The 21,526-nt window shown below is 44.0% G+C and overlaps 1 protein-coding gene across 7 annotated transcripts in view; it reads left to right on the forward strand.

Moving 5' to 3' along the window:
• The first annotated feature begins 5,639 nt into the window (after nucleotides 1-5,639).
• LOC117559255 (ephrin type-B receptor 2-like) overlaps nucleotides 5,640-21,526 on the forward strand; it is a 112,126-nt gene continuing 96,239 nt past the window's right edge. For 6 of the 7 annotated variants that reach the window (XR_004570949.1, XR_004570951.1, XR_004570950.1 and 3 more), the window contains exon 1: nucleotides 5,640-5,830. Coding sequence is in view for 3 of the 7 variants with exons in the window: in XM_034235930.1 (XP_034091821.1) it covers nucleotides 5,731-5,830 (100 nt within the window). In the remaining 4 variants the exon portion in view is untranslated. Of the gene's footprint in view, nucleotides 5,873-21,526 lie in introns of all 7 variants that reach the window. The other variant, XM_034235932.1, reaches the window with a different exon arrangement.

Genomic DNA, 21,526 nt, shown 5'->3' on the forward strand with positions numbered 1-21,526 from the left:
AACCTACCAGTTCCACCCACTGTCTCTGCCACCTCCCTCCATGCCTGGCTCCTCCGGTTTGTATCCCGGTAAATGAACAGAGACTGATCATATAACACCGGGTGATTCACTACCGCTATAATTAATTTCTCCTCCATTTTTTGGAATATGAGGAAAAGACCTGCTTAGTCTCTCCCAGCATACACGTGGTTTGATTGGCTAGCGCTTGTACTGGCAGATTTGCTTGAACGGGATTTCATTGGCTGACGCCTCCGTCGAGGCGTCAAAAGTTGAACATTGCTCAACTTTTGACGGCAGCTACGCCAGCAACGCTCCACGTCGCTTCCCAAAATGCAGTTCGGCTAAAAGTGACGTCACCCCATTCAAAGTGAATGGGCCGAAGCGTTGGAAGCTTCAACGCACGCCGCTGTGTGGACGGGCCGTAAGTGCACTGTCTTGATGGAGCATATATGTGTGGGCTGGACCTGTATTATACAGGAAAGGAGTGAGCAGAGGGTCGAGTTGTCGATTCTTGTTCTGTTTTCTGTGACTATCTTCCTCACCCTCTCAGACTTTCAGTTGTGTGCGCTACTAAAGAGACACGCTACCATGGAAACCAAACAATGGTGTAGCTGTATTAAAGTCCGAGTGGAAACAGTCGTGAGTAAATCTGATTTTGTCAGAAATTGGGAGAAATGCGAGAGAAATATGACCCCGGGAGGAAACCGGGAGAGGGCAATGAAATCAGGAGTCTCCCGCGAAAATCGGGAGGGTTGGCAAGTATGCCACTCACACACATACTAAAACAAAAAGGTGGGGGCTTCGCGGATGCAGTTTTGCACCAGAGTGAAGCTGTCTCTAGCTCTGACATCTGGAAACCGAAAAGCAGGTTTATTGCTCATGGATTATCAGAAATCATTTCAAAGGGACACAGACACATTGGATTAACCTATGGATTAACTTCAGCAGCGTTTTTATCGTTTTAATCCCATTGAAGACCACTTTTGACCAGACTACGACACAGGTGAGCCATGTTAGCGTTTTTAGCTATCTAGCGCCATATGTTTTGCTGTTTGTTCTTGTTATTATCTCCGCGAGTTCGTATAATTGAGTGATAATGAAGGGTACCCTTCGATTCTGTGTCTCCTCACGATGTGAAACGATGTGTTGTTGGATGTGCAAATATAAATAATAAGGTTTTGTGAGTGAATTTCCGTGCAGTCATCTGTTAGCATTTTTCGCTCGTTGCTAATTCAGAGGCTCAGCGTTAGCATTGTGGATTTCTTTGGGAAAACAAATTAAAATGATCAGTTAGATGAGTTTCTTCCCGTTACATGGATACAAAACATTCATAGTTTATTAAATGAACATGCCCTCAGACACTGTTTCCTGCAAGATGTTGCGGCAGTACCCCGGTACCGGGGTCTCTCGGGCTTAACAGGTTCATTTACTGCAACGACACGTCGGGAAACCCCCTCAAGGGGGCATGCAAAGCGTGCCGTAAGAAACTGCTTCTTAATTTCAGTTTCGGTGCTCGGCTCCGCTCCGGGGGGGACTTTACTGGCATTGATCCGGACCAGTGACCTTGTATCAAATTCACAAGTGGACCTTTAATAAAAAAGTTTGAATTGTGCATCTGACAATAGGCTTTGATCTTGAATCCTTTCGAATGTTATTTGAAAGAAGGAAATGCAGTTGCAGTTTGATTTCTTTATTTATTTTACCTCTCTCCCCCCGCCCCTTTTCCTATTATTTCTCAATCAGCTGACTGAGGGTGTCACTCCTTCAGTTACACCAATCACAGTTTGCCATGATCTCTGTGATCCAATCATGTCAGACGTTATCAGATGTTCAAGCTGTTTCTTTGTCTGCTGCTGTCCACGGTTATTTCTGTGTCAGATAGATTCTACCTCCTTCCCCCATCCACCTTCCCCTCCTTCAGCCCATTCACACTCTACATCACATCCATCCAGTGTTTCAGCTTTGCATGTTACCAACATTGACAAAAGTCCATCGGTTAATATTCTGTACAGCTCATTGCACAACTACCTCCTATATTACCTTCTGTTGGCTGTGGAGGAGGAAACGCTAAAAACAGTTGTTCCTTCCCCTCTGCTACCCAGACCCAGTCCAATAAACAAACTATTTATTTATGACATGGATAGCACAACCCCATTTAGTGCACAGTAAACATACAATTGGCTAGTTTCTGCAGTGTGGTTCAATTGTGTGCACTCATGCAACACATCCTCACTCCCAGGTCGGCCTATGTTGACGTTATGTCAAGGTCCCCTGTGTCGGCTTTTTCCAACGCAAGGGGGGCGGCCCTTAGCGTACATTTTCAACTTTCTGGGATGTCCATAGGCTTCTATATAGCTCCCTAAACGTATGTTGTAGACGACTTGAGGTCGCGAGCGAATGCTACCCGCCGCGCAACCCTGTCTCCTAAAAATTACGTTCCCACAGAACTAAACTGCATTCTCATTACGTTTAGCTAGAAACTTATTTTCTCCCACGTTACGTTTGTTATGAACGTATCTTAAATACGTTTATTTTCTACATATCTTTGCCATTTATTGTCTTGCTTATAATAATGATAATAGTCATTTATAAATATCACTTTAGAGCACACATTTGAAATCAGTAGGCGAGGCTGTAATTTCGCCAGCTGTTACTCTGGGATTGGATGTTGGAGTGGCAGTGCGCCAAGGTTACGCCGAGTGTCAAGCTCTTTGAAATGGAACGAAACCACGGCAGACTATTCAAAACTGGACTCGAACGCCCCCCCAGAACTACACATGGTGGCTATTGTGTTTCGCAACATGTTCTCTATGGCACGTCTCTACTGGGAATTGTAGTTTTAAAATACGTTTTCGTTTTTCCCACAATTAGAAGTTGACAGTATTAAACTGTGTACAGCCCTGGAGGATTAGGGGATAGGAAACAAATTGTTGTGTACAAATTTAAAACATGTAATTACTAAATGGGTGAAAATCGCTTGTATCCATAATGGGCAGCATTAATATATACCCACATGACAGCTCATTGTTACTTTGTAATTCTACTCCACTACAATTCAGAGGTTAACCTGGTATTTTTACTCCACTACATTTATTTGAGTTGCTTTGCAGATTCTGATTAATGATGTGAAATATAAACAACCCTTAAATCAGACTTTAGATACACCTGAGTAAAATTCAGGGAAGGTGATTGTGTGCCAACAATCAGGAGAGATATTTGATAGTTGCTGCTTGAGAAGACTAAACATTAATCTGCAGATCTCTATAAAGTATATTAATTACTCGTTATTCTCTACTAATAGTTCATTAAAAACTGTATATAATTGCTATTTACACATCCCTTTCAAGATTTTCTAAGGTTTATTGGCATATCATATACACAACTACGGTGTAGTTATGCAATTAATGAAAATCTTGGGTCGCAGGTTCCTCAACAGTGCATTACAAGACATCTATCAATATGTGTGTATACCTCCAGCATTAAACTGTAAAATTCTGCACATTTCTTATTCTATCTACATACATAAGAGTATATATATATTGCTATACTATTTCTCATGTTTTATTTCTACACATTAATATCTGATTTGTAAAACATCACAGACAGAAAGGCATATCCGTAATTTAATGGTAAGCTATTGAAATTGAGATTTCATAGATGTGTCTCCCATCACCCAAATCCCCTGACTATTCTCTCAACTCAGTATTTACATTCTTATATTCAAAGAAAATCAGTAATATCTTTAAAAACTACAAGTCCTTTTCTATCAGCTGTGTACCGTTATGGTGTAAATAAATACAGCCTATCTAGGGTGAATTGCCCTAATGTGGGACATTTTTTGACTTCGGGAATATTTTGCGATATGAAGCCGATACAATAAATCAACATCAAGTACCATTCTGAAATCCCCAGGATGTGTCCTAATCAAACCAAAAGAGAAAATGCAGATATTACACTCATAAAAGAAATGGTGGACATATAAGTACTCTTAGTGCCAAGTTGTCTCAGACAATCTGCTTTTCCTAATGTGGGACAGTTCTGTGCAAAATGTGGGACACTGAAAAGTATATGTTAAAAAGCCTCAGTCACCTTAATTCATGTAATAAAAACATCTCAGGTCAGTAACACTCAAAGCTAAATGTGCAATACCATGTTCAGCTATGTTACTATTTATAATGTTATTGTTTTTACAACAGAAGATGTTTTTCTTTAAATTGAAGTTAAATGCATCAATCTGATGCACTTTGAGGGCAACATTAAGAGATTTATGGATACAGCTCTCAACACTCATATGAAACAGAACTGTATATATTTCAATAATCCAAAAACCATTAGAATATGCTCACAACCAATAACACATATTTGATAAACTCCTCTCTCCTATCTTTATCTTAGTCTGCATTCTTTCTTTTTTATTTATGCATATTCGACTAATCACTCCCCTTTTACACTGTGTTGTTTTGTTTTTTTACTGACCTATAGCACATATTGGAATTATTTCTTAACTTAGGCTATTTTTTACAATGTGTGTTGGAAGGATTTATTAAATTACTATGAATATTTGGGCTTAAATTAATTAAACTTAAACTCAGACATTAATCCCTAACATTATCTCTGACTTTGTCATACCATTTTAACAGAGATGCAGCCACCCCCAATTATTTAATATGATTTGCCCTTCACCTTAAATATCTAAAATACTGCATTAGAAGACTAAAACCCTGTAAATAACCATTGCTCTTGCACAATCCATGCCCCTTTTAGACCTGTCCCACATTAGGCAAATCATACTGTCTCACTTTGCGAAACATGTTTCCTAAAGTGGGACGATGGAACATTTGATTGAAATAAAAACATATAGAGTATATTTACCCCATATTATAATATGTTCTGATGAACAAACATATCATAAACACATCCTGATAACAATTTGCAAGATTGTTTTATTTATACGAAATTTAAAACCTTAACATTACATTTGTCAAAACGCTATGTCATTGACAATTGGGTGGTCTTCACACATGGTACTTCCTGTTTAAAGGTTTTTCCACCCTCATCTGTGATTGGATATTTGAGAAGTCATGCGATTTTGATCGCATGACATCACAGTTTGTGTTAACCCGTAGTTTCATTGACTCTCATTTGTTTGCGGAAGACCTACACCCATTTGAGCTTAGGTGTCCCACATTAGGGCGTGTCCCACATTATGGCAACTCACCCTACCAATTGGATCAAATATAAAAGTCAGCCGAATTACTATTGATACTGCAAGGAGACGTATTTTGTGAAAAGAAATGCAAGATGTTGTTTAATTGTTGATATATTTATGATCCACGTCGCATATTAAGTTTTGGCGGCAGTTCTTCAAGTTTGTACAGAAGTCTTCTCATCAGGGCTCTATCAATAGAGAACTACGGCAGATGTGTAATATTTAATGCAGCCGAACCGTGTACTTTAGAACACAATAATCTGTCAATAATAACTTTTTCTGATAAGATGCATTTATAATAACGTGGTGCATCAGACCCCCAGACAGCGCGTGCAGCGGGGTGTCGGTGTTTTCCCGCCCCCTTTCTTTTGGTTTCGCCCACTGGCTGGGCAGCAGCTCCTCAGCCATTATCCCTCCGCTCCTCCTGCTGCTGCTGCTGCTGCTGCTGCTGGGGATGCGGATGAGGCTCTGCAGCTCTGAATGAATCAAATGTCTGTGGCCCGCTGCTGGACGGCTGCGCTATGAACGCGTTATCATCCCACAGTCCAGTGCCTGGAACCACTCTAATTATGGATATCTTGTATTTTCTGTGGATACTGCCAACGGTGTGGGCTGTCGAAGGTAAACCGGAGTTAACTGTTGTTTGAAGGAGGAATGTGTGGGGTAAGCCCGGCGCGCGGACACGGACTGAGAGCATTAATGCAACACACACACACACACACACACACACACACACACACACACACACACACACACACACACACACACACACACACACACACACACACACACACACACACACACACACACACACACACACACACACACACACACACACTATACTGTGTGTTTAACGGCGTCTCAAAGCAGGGAGGCTCTGGAAACTCTAGATCTAAACAAAGATGCAGCTCTTATATCTGTCCTGTGGAAGAATCAGGCTGGAAACACGTCTGTAGTCTGGTCTGGAATGAATCTGCTTCTGTGGCTTTACTCTTTATTTGGTCGATTGGTTTGAATGTTATTATTATTATTATTATTATTATTATAATTATGTGAAGTCGCTGGGTTATTGGACACAGTTTGTCATGGGCCAATGGCAGGGACCAACAGTTGTGTGTATCTGCGACTGAGTGTGTGTGAGGGTGTGTGATTCCTGCAGAGGCTCTTGGACCCATCACAGTGCAGAGACCCTGCAGAGTGAAAGCGACGGAGAACTGATGCATATTTAACATATTAGCCTATAGTTCCCTATATTCCCATGCACCACCTCATTAAAGTATTATTGTTTTTGCATTACCTAAACCTTTAAAAAAAAACGACAGACCAACTGTGAAGCTATTCTGTACCTTACTGGCCGGCACTGGTGAGTCAGCCATCGAGGAAAGAACATGTGAAGAAAAAGAGATTATGTTGGTTGTGGGGTTCCAGCGGTTTAAAAATAGGGTTTGATGTCCAGACTGGGGTTGATTAAACCAGTGGTTCCCAACCTGGGGGGCGCCAAAGATCGCAGGGGGGCGCCAGGCCTCAGATGATTTGAGGCCAAATATCATATTTAGACTTTTTATTTTTTTTAACTTTTTTTTTTTACATATAATTGTAAGGCAATACATGATTGTCACTAAAAGCCTTGTCTCTACATTACAATAAAAAAATAAAATAATTGACTAATAATTTGAATAAAAATTCAAGTTAGTATTAAAGGCATAAAAAGACAGAAATGTATAATTCTTTCTTTAATATAAATGTTTCTTCTGCCCATAAAGTGTCCAAACCAGGCTTGTTTGGATAAGCGCATTTTTAAAACATAGTCATTGTCCATGCCGGTTTCAGTTGGATTATTTGTCACAGTTGCTCCAATCAGATCGGTCTCCTCCATTTTGTAGATTATTTACGACTTTTGAATCCACATACACATCGACAAAATCCGGCTTACTTTGAACATGTGTTTTAAACAGTTTCATCCCTTTGTGAATTGTTTCCACTTGCGCCGTCCTTTAATTTCTTCATACAGCGGGAATCCAAATGAATTAATCCTGAGTCCAATAACCATCAAAGTCACTCCAATAGTGCTCCTTAATTACGCTTTCATCCTCCTACAAAATACTTCACATTCATCCAGTTTGTGACAGTAGTTGTAGCATTTTTGAGACTTTTAAACTTGAATTACCGCTGTTGCGAACCCAGTACTCAGATTGTGTACTTAAGTAAAAGCAGCAATGCTAAATTATAAAGGTACTCTTATAATTAAAAGTCCTGCATTGAAAATATTACAAAGGCATTAAAGGGGACCTATCATGCAAAATGCACTTTGTGATGTCTTTTATACATAAATATGTGTCCCCGGTGTGTCAGGGAACTCACAAAGTGTCAGAAAACTAAACCGACTCTCTTTTCCTCTGTACCCAAATCTCTAAAAACGGGGATACAACAGAGCTGATCCAGATTTGCATCCGATATGAGGTAATATCGGAAATGCGGACCCACGGCCCTATCAGGAACAATACCTGACTTGTTTTGGACGTAATATGGTCTTTGTTTACATTAGCAAGCATTGCTAACACTCAGAGCTTACCTGTACTGGAGAGAGCACATGTGAAGAAGCAGGAAATAAAAAAAGGAACTCACCCAAACCCGCAAGAAAAAAATATGTTGAGCTCCATACTGTTTCAGAAATAATCCTTGATGTGGTTTGGAACATGATATGGCGTTTAATCACGGCAGCATTCAGCTGTATCTCGGTAGAATTCTGAGCAGGTATTAGTTCCCCGTCCTCTTTTTTTTTCTTTTTCAAGCTAAGGATCCTGAACCTGCAGTTCTCTAACAGGGCTGAAATAGAGGGATATCTAAAATACATGATCTGTTTGGTATTTTGACCAAAACACACCATAGACATGTTTTTTATATTTTTTTATTAGGGCTGTCAAGTTAACGCGTTAATAAAAAAAATGAACGCCACTAATTATTTTAACACGATTAACGCGTGTATTTTTTGTGTTTAAAAATAGAACAACAATATTCTGTTTTATCGTTAATGTCCTATAACATAATGTTCCTGTGGCAGAATAATGCACTTGAACGCATCAAAGCTTTGTGATTGGCCGGCGTGACCCCATATGTCGGGGTGTGGCTGGTTTGCAGTGGCCACTAGTTAGCTGACGTTGTCCGTGTCAACAGGAGTGACAGTCCGCACACACACAAGACCGCAATGGCAGAAGCAAAAAAGCCCAAAATATATAATTTTCACTCCGAGTGGGAGGATGATTATTTTTGTATCTATTCCAATTCAAAGTCCATCTGTCTCATCTGCAATGCGAGCGTGGCTTTATCGAAGAAGGGTAATTTAGGAGCGGCATTTCAAAACAGTGCACAAACGCTACGAGACGGAATTCCCTCCTAATTCAGCCCTACGCTCCCAAAAGGGGAGGGGCCTGAAAGGATAGCTAAATGCACAGCAGTCCATTTTCACCAGGCCCAACAACAAGAGCAAGGCTGCTACCATAGCATCTTATCGTGTCAGTCACTTTCTTGCAAAACACATGAAGTTCTATATCATATAAGGCTTCGCCCTCTAAGGCTATCGCTATTGGGTAATCCCACTGCACGTGTGCAGCACTGACATACTTATTCCACGCCCACCTATGACGTGGGCCCCACCTCCGGGTTCACTTCCGTATAAATAGGAAGTAGGCCCTACAATCCACTCCTACTTTTCTTCAGCACTCCGTTGCAGAAGCATTGACAGGCAAAACAAGTTCTTTTAAGAGCTACTTACTAAAATTCCTGGTTCCCCTGGGCCCATCCTCCCTCTCCTCCGGACGGGGGAAACAGGGTGGGGGCCCGGTGTCAACCCGACATATGAGTTACGACCGGAGCTCACGGTGTGAGTTTTGCCGGGGATTAGAGCACGCAAACGCGGCTCTCACTCCCCAGGTGTCGTGCATTCATTGTGTCCGTCTCCCTCTGGCCCACAGACAGTGGAGAGCGGACGCTCTCGCTAGGATGATTGGCTAGTCCAGGAGTTTTACTCTGTGGACCAAGCCCTTTATTTATTAGATCCGAGTGGCGGGCAGCAGTCAGGCGTCTCCTTCCCCTCCATTCACGGATCACCATGTGGTTCCCCCGCCCTGTCTCCCTCTCCTCCGGCGGGGGAGACGGGACGGGGGCCCGGGGTCAGCCCGGTAGCCGAGCCTAGGTTCGGGTGCCGGGCTGACGACGGGTCAACGGGTCCCTCTATCCGCCATCACGGCTCTGCCGTCGATAGGCGGTATTCTCCAGGAACTCCCGGAGATCATCCGAAAGGCAGCTGCCAAATGAGATCTCCCCGTTCCCCCGGTTCAGGAGAGCTCTCCTCCGGATGACATAAAAAAAGCTGCATAAGCGGCTGCCTCACAGCCTGTCGGTTGTTAGGCAGCAAAGCTTACGGCTCAAACCAGCTGTCTTTAAAACCTGTCGGTTAATTAGACAGCCCGGGTTTGTTTCCTATGTCACAGATGTGCCTCCTACACACACCTCCACTCATTCCTCAAGCAGGTTTGAGCGTGAACCTCAATGTCCGTTTTACGAGTTTTCTCCTAAACGGCGACATGAGGAGAGCCGCTGTGTAATACAGCGTGTGGAGGTGCATAAGCCAGCTGTTTGTTACCTGTACGGTTAACAGACAGTGGGGCTCGCCGTTTGAGCCGGCTGTAACCTGTTGGTTAGCACGGCAGCGGGGCTCGCGGCACAAGCCAGCTGTAATTAACCAGTCGGTTATTAAACAGTAGGGCTTGACGGTTAAACCTGATGCTCCTAACCTGTCGGTTATAGGCAGCACGGTTTTTCCTCTGTCCCAGATGTGCCTATACTACACACGGTCGTAATGAGCCTAGGGCTGTTATTACTAGGGATGCACGATATTGGTTTTTTGAAACCGATACCGATAACTTCCTGCTTCTCAAGACCGATAACCGATAATAATATAATATATATATATATTAAATGTACCTGTAGTTTTTGCACACCTGGTGGTAAAAAAAAAACTAATAGTGAGCAAATGACATGAGCATTACTACTATGAACAAAACAAAGCCAAGAACAGTTTTGACTCTCGTCAAGCGCCATCATTTCTATGATGAAGTTAGAGATCGTTTTAGCCCTGGGGTCGTCTCTGGCAAACTTCTTGCCTTTTTTAAAAGCCTCGTCGATAGGTAAAAGCCCCGGTGCCTTTGCAGCTGGCTTTGGATTCGCCGCTAGTTTAGCAGCGCAGGCGTCTTCGTACGCTTTTAACACACCATCGTAGCGATGTTTCAGGTGACTAATCAGGTTGGAAGTATTATAGCTCGTTGCCTTTTTCCCTCCTCGTGGAACTTCTGCATTGCATTTGTTAATACAAATAGCAAGCAAACTATCTGAAACTTTGAAATAGTCCCATACTACCGGCGACATGTTTGTTTACTGTCCTGGCTTCACGGCCGCACACCATTTACGTCACAGCCAGGCATGAGTTAGGGAGCGCTGGATTTGTGAAAAACTCCCCTCTTCCTAAACCACTAATACCACAGTACTGGCAAAACGGGAGAAGCCGAGTGAAAAACAAGCGCCCCTCATCCCAATCCACCCACACCGCAGTATTTATTTATTTTTTTTACCCAAAAAATATATTGTATATTATCGGGGCTATTAATACTTTTATCGGGTTTATCGGGATGACGTCATAATTCCTAATATCGGACCGATAATTATCGGGCCGATAAATATCGTGCACCACTAGTCATTACGCACTGTGTGAATAGCACTGCACACACCTCCGCTCATTCCCTCAGCGGGTTTGAGCGTGAACGCGCCTCAATGTCCGTTTTACGAGTTTTCTCCTAAACGACGACAGGATGAGAGCCGATGTGAGATGCAGCGTGTGGAGGTGCATAAGCCAGCTGTTTGTTACCTGTATGGTTAACAGACAGCGGGGCTCGCCGTTTGAGCCGGCTGTAACCTGTTGGTTAGCGCGGCAGCGGGGCTCGAGGCACTAGCCAGCTGTAATTAACCAGTCGGTTATTAAACAGCAGGGCTTGACGGTTAAACCTGATGCTCCTAACCTGTCGGTTATAGGCAGCACGGTTTTTCCTCTGTCCCAGATGTGCCTATACTACACACGGTCGTAATGAGCCTAGGGCTGTTATTACTAGGGATGCACGATATTGGTTTTTTGAAACCGATACCGATAACTTCCTGCTTCTCAAGACCGATAACCGATAATAATATAATATATATATATATTAAATGTACCTGTAGTTTTTGCACACCTGGTGGTAAAAAAAAAACTAGTAGTGAGCAAATGACATGAGCATTACTACTATGAACAAAACAAAGCCAAGAACAGTTTTGACTCTCGTCAAGCGCCATCATTTCTATGATGAAGTTAGAGATCGTTTTAGCCCTGGGGTCGTCTCTGGCAAACTTCTTGCCTTTTTTAAAAGCCTCGTCGATAGGTAAAAGCCCCGGTGCCTTTGCAGCTGGCTTTGGATTCGCCGCTAGTTTAGCAGCGCAGGCGTCTTCGTACGCTTTTAACACACCATCGTAGCGATGTTTCAGGTGACTAATCAGGTTGGAAGTATTATAGCTCGTTGCCTTTTTCCCTCCTCGTGGAACTTCTGCATTGCATTTGTTAATACAAATAGCAAGCAAACTATCTGAAACTTTGAAATAGTCCCATACTACCGGCGACATGTTTGTTTACTGTCCTGGCTTCACGGCCGCACACCATTTACGTCACAGCCAGGCATGAGTTAGGGAGCGCTGGATTTGTGAAAAACTCCCCTCTTCCTAAACCACTAATACCACAGTACTGGCAAAACGGGAGAAGCCGAATGAAAAACAAGCGCCCCTCATCCCAATCCACCCACACCGCAGTATTTATTTATTTTTTTTACCCAAAAAATATATTGTATATTATCGGGGCTATTAATACTTTTATCGGGTTTATCGGGATGACGTCATAATTCCTAATATCGGACCGATAATTATCGGGCCGATAAATATCGTGCACCACTAGTCATTACGCACTGTGTGAATAGCACTGCACACACCTCCGCTCATTCCCTCAGCGGGTTTGAGCGTGAACGCGCCTCAATGTCCGTTTTACGAGTTTTCTCCTAAACGACGACAGGATGAGAGCCGGTGTGAGATGCAGCGTGTGGAGGTGCATAAGCCAGCTGTTTGTTACCTGTATGGTTAACAGACAGCGGGGCTCGCCGTTTGAGCCGGCTGTAACCTGTTGGTTAGCGCGGCAGCGGGGCTCGAGGGACTAGCCAGCTGTAATTAACCAGTCGGTTATTAAACAGCAGGGCTTGACGGTTAAACCTGATGCTCCTAACCTGTCGGTTATAGGCAGCACGGTTTTTCCTCTGTCCCAGATGTGCCTATACTACACACTGTCGTAATGAGCCCAGCTGTTATTACGCCAACAACATGACAACCACAGCACATCCAAAACATGCGTGCGCTCTCAGAGTATTACTCAGAGTGGCGACGCGTGTATTCGATGGACAGATGGATAATAATAAGCAGCAAGGCCCACCGGGTAAGCCGGCTGCCCTTAACCTGTCGGTTATAGGCAGCATGGCTCACTGCATAACCGGCTGTCTTTAAAACCTGTTGGTTTTTAGGCAGCTCGGATTTTTTTCCTCTGTCCCAAAACCTACCTCCTACACACGGTCGTAATGAGCCCACGAGTGCCATTATTACAGTGAGGACAGCACTGCACACACCTCCGCTCATCCCTTAGGGGTGTTGAGCGTGAACGCACCTTAAATGTCCGGTTTACGAGCCTTCTCCTAAACGCGACATAAGGAGAGCCTGTGTGAAATGCAACGTCTGGAGGGCTCTGGCGTGGCTCGTCACCATGACAACCACAGCACATCCAGAGCAGGTTCGCGCCTTGAGGACGGCGCGTGGGTTAAATGGACAGAGGGAAGTTAATATGCAGCAAGGCTCCCCGGTTAAGCCAGCTGCCAATAGCCTATTGGTTACTTGGCAGCATGGCTCGCTGCCTAAGCCGGCTGGGTTTGTTAACTTATCGGTTAATAAAACAGCTGGGCTTGCTATTCAAATCCGTCTACCGTAAACTTTTTGGGTTTAGGCAGCATGGATTTTTTCCTCTGTCTCAGACACCTCCTACCCACGGTCGTAATAAGCCCACGGAGGGCCATTATTACGCCTCGTGTGGACAACACTGCACACACCTCCGCTCATCCCTTAGTGATGTTGAGCGTGAACGCGCAGTTTACGAGTATTCTCCTAAACGACGACATATTGAGAGCCTGTGTGAAATGCAGCGTGTGGAGGGCTCTGGCGTGGTTTGTCACCAACCACAGCACATCCAGAGAATGTACACCCGGCGCTATCAGAGTACTGTATGGTGGCGGCGAGTGTGTCTGATGGACAGATGGATGAGCGGGCGGATGGGCAGAGGGTAGTCTCTTTCCCTCCCAGTTCTACGGGATACAGGAAGTCTTGTCATCCCAGGAACAGTGTCTCGCGCTCCGTGCAGAGCGGCAGGAACTCTGGTTAAAGAAAGCCTTTTCCCGGGGTTCCTCAAAGGGAAGAAAATCAGGGTTTTTTATTCCTTTTCCCATGCTGACGATCAAACAGGTGCTGGAGTGTGTTCACCAGGGAGGTGCACATCCATAGTCCTGAAGGATGCTTACCTCCACGTAACCATCATCCCGAAACACAGCAAATTCCTGCGTTTCTCATTCCTGGCTCCACACACTTTTTTCAAAGTAGGTGGAGACGGTTGGAGCAGCTACAATGTTCCAAACTCACATTGGTTTCTCATACAGCATCTCTGTATAGTATGCAGTGGTGTTTCTATATGTACAAAAGTGGTGGGGCACAAAAAACTCAGATGTCTATATATAAGCTTCTGCAGTGAGGTTCATGGCTGGTGAGGCACTGGCACTGACTCTTCAGGTTTACAAATATTATATTTTGACCTAAATCAAAATATAATATTATTTCAAAAGCTTTTTTAGTCTGATGCTTCAATTGATTTTAAACAGACTGTTCAACAGAAGGATACCCAAAAAATGTAATTTTATCATTTAAATATTGAATTGTTCTCTGTTAGTAAGATCCCATTTTCAATAAAATTGTGGTCTTACCTTGACTTGAAGATGAAGTCCATTTGCCTATCCTTCTGGACAAAAATCTCTGTTACTTTTTTGTAAAAGTCCTCCTTATCTTCTTGTAGTTTCAAAAGTCTATCATAAATCTAAATGATGGATTTATGATTCGAAAATGATAAAAGTAGGGTAGACATGTGGATATTATCCGGCTGAACAAAACGTACATTTATCTAACAGCTACGTTTCCCACAGATCTTATTTTTAGCTATTTTCTAAAATCCTATGGAGAAATCTCATTGCTTTTTTGTGGAGGGAAGCCATGCGCAGCTTACTTCCTGGTTTTAGGACGCGTCTCTCTCCTCCTCTTCACACACCACACTTTTCGCGGCACACGTACTTACAGCCAATCAGCTCTGAATTATGTGAGATGACGTATGGTGGGGATGGCAGCTCAGTGCCCCTATGGTCAAACATTTTTTGCCACACACATTAAATAGGAAAATACTCTGAGCATGCGCAGTGTAGTTTTTATAGTCACCGTTCACTTAGACAGTGAGAGGGAGGGGCAGGATCGGGTTTTGTCCCACATGGCTCTAAACAGCTCAATAGGCACACACTGTAGACACTAATTAGAAGAACACATACTAAAACAGCAATGTACAGACGAATCAGATCATAACAAATATTTTATATATATTTTTATTTATTTTTTGCATTTTGTTGTAATCATTATTTTAATACTTTCTAGTGACACTAGGTGGGCCTGCCCCTAATGACCAGTCGCCACTGATAGTATGTGTATTCACTCTCTGTCCTACACGGCTTGTTGGAGCTCCTGCACACTGGGCTCATAGGGAGGGGGGCTCCCTATGAGCCCAGTGTACTCTGATTGGTCAGCTCGCCCACTCTGTTCTGATGAGTCCACCACCGTTACAGCGGAACATCAGTGATTATGTGTTACAATGGCGTTAGCAACCAGAAAATGACACCAGTAATGACAAACAGATAAGAATGCTGCATGGGGTCTGGGTGGTTGGTGGGACGTTGCGGGGCTCACTGCTGGAGCGGACAGTGTGTGCTGGCTTGCTGCGGGGGATCTGCGAGACAGCGAGACCAACACACTCTCACTCCATAATCGTCAAGGAGCGACGTTTGGTCAGTGTCCGTGGCGTGCAGTTGTGACGCTCCTAGGCTCCTTCAGCTTCATAAAGGGACGTAAATAGCTTTCAACTGCAATGTATTCCCATCTGCGGCGGGATTTGACGCTCATGGAAGCACGGCATTTGTTTGTGTCGGCTGCCCTTAAAGGCAATGTGAGCGTCCATTCTCATTGGATAACGGAGAATTGTACACCCAGAAGTAAGTATTCCCCTTACTGTCGATTGATTTTACAGTGATATCTGCACTACTCATCGACTAAAAAACACCAGATTATCCTTGTTAATTACACAACATTGATTGGTTTAAATTGTGTGCAATGCTTTTGTATTTTTCCCCTTCGATTAGGAGAAACAAGTATTTTTTCGGAGTAAAGGATGGCAGAAGACACTACACTACCCAGAATCCCCAGCTATCGTTTGGACTACACCATGTGCTCTGTTTGACAAACCCAGTTTTTTTTCACCATTCATTCCAATGGCTGGCGTCTATGTCACGTGATCTTCAAATTTCTCCCTGCAGAAAAAAAAATATGGCCGAACTTCGTTTTATTCTCGGTGGAAAATGCCTATTTTAAAGTTAGTTTGGCCATTAAAATGCGTTTTGATGTCATTTGATGCGAGAAATATGAGTTGTTATTTCAGATGATGTGTGCAGTGGATGTACATGATCTTTAGTTTGCTAGTTATTACGAAGATTACTTCAGGAAATTGCGTCCATAGAACGTTTTCATTGTTACCAAGGTGGTTGCTAGGGACGCTGCTATCGATATTATTTCTGTTATGTTGTGTAACTGTTTAATGGTGTTATCTTTATTGCTACCCCCTTCCCCGTCAATGTATAGTGTTGGTCCACAGCGCAAACGTATTAGTTTAACAAAATCCGCATCTAAAGATACGTTATTTTCCCCTGTGCAATTCCAGTCTCACATCTCACAGCACATCGTCATTAACAAATACCAGAAACAGACCGAATTTTTTTTTTTTAAATAATACTTTATTCCGAGTGTGCTTGCTTTTCTCTTTGAAAGTCATCACATAACGGCATTGTAATACACGGTTCGGCTGCATTAAATATTACATATCTGCCGTAGTTCTGTATTTATAGAGCCCTGATGAGAAGACTTCTAGACAAACATGAGGAACTGAAAACGTGACGTGGATCATAGAAATATCAGCCATTAAACAACATCTTACATTTCTTTTCACACAATACGTCTCCCTGCAGTATCAACACTAATTCGGCTGACTTTTATATTTGATCCAATTGGTAGATAGGCTGTATTTACACCATAAAGGTGCACAGCTGATATAAAGGTGGTTAAAGCATGTTATTGAATTTCATTATTTTTATTATTAGATATTAATAGGATCCCTATAAAGTATATTCATTACTCGTTATTCTCTACTAATAGTTAATTAAAGACTGTATATAATGACTATTTTGCACATCCCTTTCAAGATTTCAAGATTTTCTAAGGTTTATTGACATATCATATAGGCCTACACAACTATGGTGTAGTTATGCATTGAATGAAAAACTTGGGTCGCAAGTTCCTCAATAGTGCATTACAAGACATCTATCAATATTTGTGCATACCTCCAGCAATGTTAACTATGTTGAAGCACTTATTTTAACTGATATTATACATAATGTATTATACTCTTATAAGATCTATGTAGATATTTAATCTCCGGCCTTGTCAGGTATTGAACAATCAATAAATAAAGAACACAGAATTGTTAAATATAAAACACAGAATTTGTGTGATTATACTAAATGATTTACAAATAAACACCACTGCATATTTACAACTGTTACACATGCTGATGTAACGCAAATGTTTCCAACTTGGGATCAATAAAGTATATCTTATCTTAAGCTGATCGATGGCTACTGTCATATTTGCAAAATTTGCCTCTGAACCTTGACAAGTGCATGTTTCAGGCTTATGAATTAATGTAATGTAATGTTATCAATTAACAACAGGGGTCACAAACATAAGACCAGCTGTTAAATAAAGCTCTTCTGACCTTAGCTGGCATGTGTGTATATATATTTATGCTGTCCATTATGGGAACAAGCAATTTTCACCCATTTATTAATTATATTACATTACATTACATTACATTGCATTTAGCTGACGCTTTTGTCCAAAGCGACTTACAATAAGTACATTCGACCAGGAAGACACAACCTTGAAGAAAACAGAATCATATAAGTATATCAGGTTTCATAGAGCCAAACATTTCAAGTGCTACTCAACTGGCTTTAGGTAATCCAGTCCTTTATTGGTATAAAAGTGCTTCGTTAATCGTTCTAACGCTCGAAGTGGAGTCGAAAGAGATGAGTTTTCAGTTTGCGCCGGAAGATGTGCAAGCTATCTGCCGTCCTGATGTCAATGGGGAGCTCATTCCACCATCTTGGAGCCAGGATAGCAAACCCACGTGTTTTCGCCGATGGGAACTTGGGTCCCCCTCGCAGCGAGGGCGCAACGAGTCGTTTGGCTGATGCAGAGCGTAGTGCACGCGCTGGGGTGTACGGTTTAACCATGTCCTGGATGTAGGAAGGGCCAGATCCATTCGCAGCACGGTAAGCAAGTACCAGTGTCTTGAAGTGGATTCTAGCAGTTACCGGAAGCCAGTGAAGGGAGCGGAGGAGCGGAGTGGTGTGGGAGAATTTAGGAAGGTTGAAAACCAGACGAGCCGCTGCATTCTGGATGAGCTGCAGAGGTCGGATGGCACATGCAGGTAGACCAGCCAGGAGGGAGTTGCAGTAGTCTAGGCGTGAGATGACGAGAGCCTGGACCAGAACCTGAGTCGCTTTCTGAGTCAGCTGGGGACGTATCTTCCTGATGTTGTAAAGCGTGTATCTGCAGCAGCGGGTTGTAGCAGCGATGTTTGCAGTGAAGGACAGGTTGTTATCTAGGGTCACACCCAGATTCCTTGCAGTCTGAGTCGGGGAAACAACTGAGGTGCCGATGTTGATTGTCAGGTCAAGAGTTGGACAATCTTTTCCCGGGAGGAAGAGCAGCTCAGTCTTGTCAAGGTTGAGCTTGAGGTGGTGAGCAGACATCCACTGAGAGATGTCAGCTAGACAAGCAGAGATGCGTGCGACGACCTGGGTCTCTGAGCGGGGAAAGGACAGAATTAATTGGGTGTCGTCAGCGTAGCAGTGGTAAGAAAAACCATGCGGGCTAATGACTGATCCGAGCGAGTTTGTGTACAAGGAGAAGAGGAGGGGACCAAGAACAGAGCCCTGAGGGACCCCCGTAGTTAATTGACAAGGGTCGGACTCAGACCCTCTCCAAGTCACCCTGTAGGTACGGTCTTTCAGGTATGAGGTGAGGAGTGAAAGTGCAGAGCCAGAAACTCCAAGTTTTTGGAGAGTGCGAAGGAGGATCTGATGATTCACCGTGTCGAATGCAGCAGACAGGTCCAACAGGATGATGACAGAGGAGAGGGATGCAGTTTTGGCAGTGTGCAGTTCCTCCGTGACAGCAATGAGAGCAGTTTCTGTGGAATGACCTGCCTTGAAACCAGACTGGTGCGGATCCAGAAGGTTGTTCTGATTGAGATAACAGGAGAGTTGTTTAAAGACAGCGCGTTCAAGTGATTTAGACAGGAACGGGAGGAGAGAGACAGGCCTGTAGTTTATAACATCAGACGGGTTGAGAGTGGGTTTCTTTAGGAGAGGGTTTACTCTTGCCTCCTTGAGACTGTTTGGAAAGTGACCAGAAGTTAGAGAAGTGTTGATGAAATGGGTGAGAAACGGTAGAATATCAGGAGCGATAGTCTGAAGGAGGTTTGAAGGAATGGGGTCCAGAGGACAGGTGGTAGGGCGGGCAGAGGTAATGAGGGTAAGAACCTCACTTGGAGAGAGAGGGGAAAAGGAGGTTAGTGTGTTGGTGGAAGGAAGGTCTGGTGACCCAGCGGTGAGTAAAGGTGAGTCAGAAAAAGAAGAGCGAATATCATTAACCTTTTTTTCAAAGTGGGTAACAAAGTCGCTTGACAGAAGTGAGGAGGGGGGAGGAGCTTTTGGAGGGTCCAAGAGGGTGGAGAAGATGGAAAATAGTTTTTTAGGATTGGAATAGGAAGATTGGATCTTATCTTGAAAGAAAGTGCTTTTTGCCTGAGAGATCGAAGCAGAGAAAGAGGAGAGGAGAGCTTGATAGGTTAGGAGGTCGTCACGGTGTTTGGATTTCCACCATTTCCGCTCTGCTGCCCTAAGGACGGTTCTATTAGCACGCAGTGCATCATTTAGCCAGGGAGCCGGAGGGGACTGACGAGCCTGCCGAGATGTCAGAGGACAGAGCGAGTCCAGAGTGGATGAGAGAGTAGAGAGGAGAGTTTCTGCAGCAGAGTTTGGAGGCAGTAGTTGGAACGAATCAGAGGAAGGGAGGGCTGAGAGCACCGACGAGGCAAAGGTAGAGGGAGAGAGGGAGCGAAGGTTACGGCGGACAAGTGTAGGATGGGAAGAGATTAGTTTGTTATGTTTGGAAAGGGATAGAGAGAATGAAATGAAGAAGTGATCGGATGTGTGGAGCGGGTTTACAGAGAGGTTAGAAGTAGCGCAGTTCCTTGAGAATATGAGATCAAGGACATTGCCAGCTTTATGAGTCGGTGGGGACGGAGAGAGTGAGAAAGCAAAGGCGGTTAACAGAGATGTTAGTTCGTCTATCTTCCCCATCTGGAGGTTGAAGTCTCCGAGAAGTACAGCGGGAGGGCCAGTTTCAGGGATGTGTGAGAGGAGATGATCTAATTCCTCCAAGAAGTCCCCCAAGGCGCCTGGTGGACGGTAGAGAACAACAATGGTTAACTGTATAGGATGGGTTACTGTGACGGCATGGAACTCAAAGGTGGAAGGAGTAAAGTTAGGTAGCTTGAAGAGGGAAAAGCTCCATTTGGGAGAGAGCAGGAGACCAGTGCCACCTCCTCTGCCAGTGGGTCTGGGTGTATGGGAGAAGGAATATGCAGTGGAGAGAGCTGCTGGGGTGGATGTGTTGGATGGAGTAATCCAGGTCTCAGTGAGAGCAAGGAAATCCAGAGACTGCAGGGAGGTGTAGCCAGAGATGAAGTCAGCCTTAGGAACAGCTGACTGGCAGTTCCACAGGCCACCTGAAACTAGATGATGGATCTCAGTGGAGCACGTGGGATAGACGAGAGCAGGCCGGTTATATCGATTAGGAGATACACGGGGCCAGTGATAATTGCGAGAAGACACATGAACAGGAATGGAGAAAATACACATGATTATAGCATGAGGGGCTAAACAACAAAAGTAAAAATTAAAAACGCCAACGATACTTAGCTCAATCAAAGTAGGATTTGCCTCCTCTTTGCCTCCCTCGTGACTCCCGTAGGACTCTAATGTCTTTGTCAGTCTTTGACTCCCGTAGGACTCTAATGTCTTTGTCAGTCTTAGCCTGTCTGCCGCTGAAGCTGCCGCTCCAGGAAAGAGCTACCCGAAATGGACGCCTGATTGCTCAGTTCTCACAGCTGAAGTTAATTAGTTAACTATCTACAGCTGATGGGCGACAATAGACTGGCCCTGCCTATGTTAATAATGCAGGCACTGTAAAATCAATCGACAGTAAGGGGAATACTTACTTCCGGGTGTACAATTCTCCGTTATCCAATGGGAATGGACGCTCACTTTGCCTTTAAGGGCAGCCGACACAAACGAATGCCGTGCTTCCATGAGCATCAAATCCCGCCGCAGATGGGAATACATTGCAATCAGTTGAAAGCTATTTGCGTCCCTTTTATGAAGCTGAAAGAGCCTAGGAGCGTCACAACTGCACGCCACGGACACTGACCAAACGTCGCTCCTGGACGATTATGGAGTGAGAGTGTGTTGGCGAGACACAGCGAAACCCAGCCTGAACCCAGCCCGAGCACACACACACACCTGCAGCCTGGCTGTGAGTCTGCGTGTGTGCTCAGAACGAGCCCAGGCCGAGCCCCGCCGCGTCTCGCCATCTCAGGCTGATAAATCCGTGGAGCTGCAGCTGAGAAAAGATTGTGTGTGGTGTGTGTGTGTGTGTGTGTGTGTGTGT

This window comes from Gymnodraco acuticeps, unplaced genomic scaffold (genome assembly GCF_902827175.1).
Source record: "Gymnodraco acuticeps unplaced genomic scaffold, fGymAcu1.1, whole genome shotgun sequence".
Lineage (NCBI taxonomy): Eukaryota > Metazoa > Chordata > Actinopteri > Perciformes > Bathydraconidae > Gymnodraco > Gymnodraco acuticeps.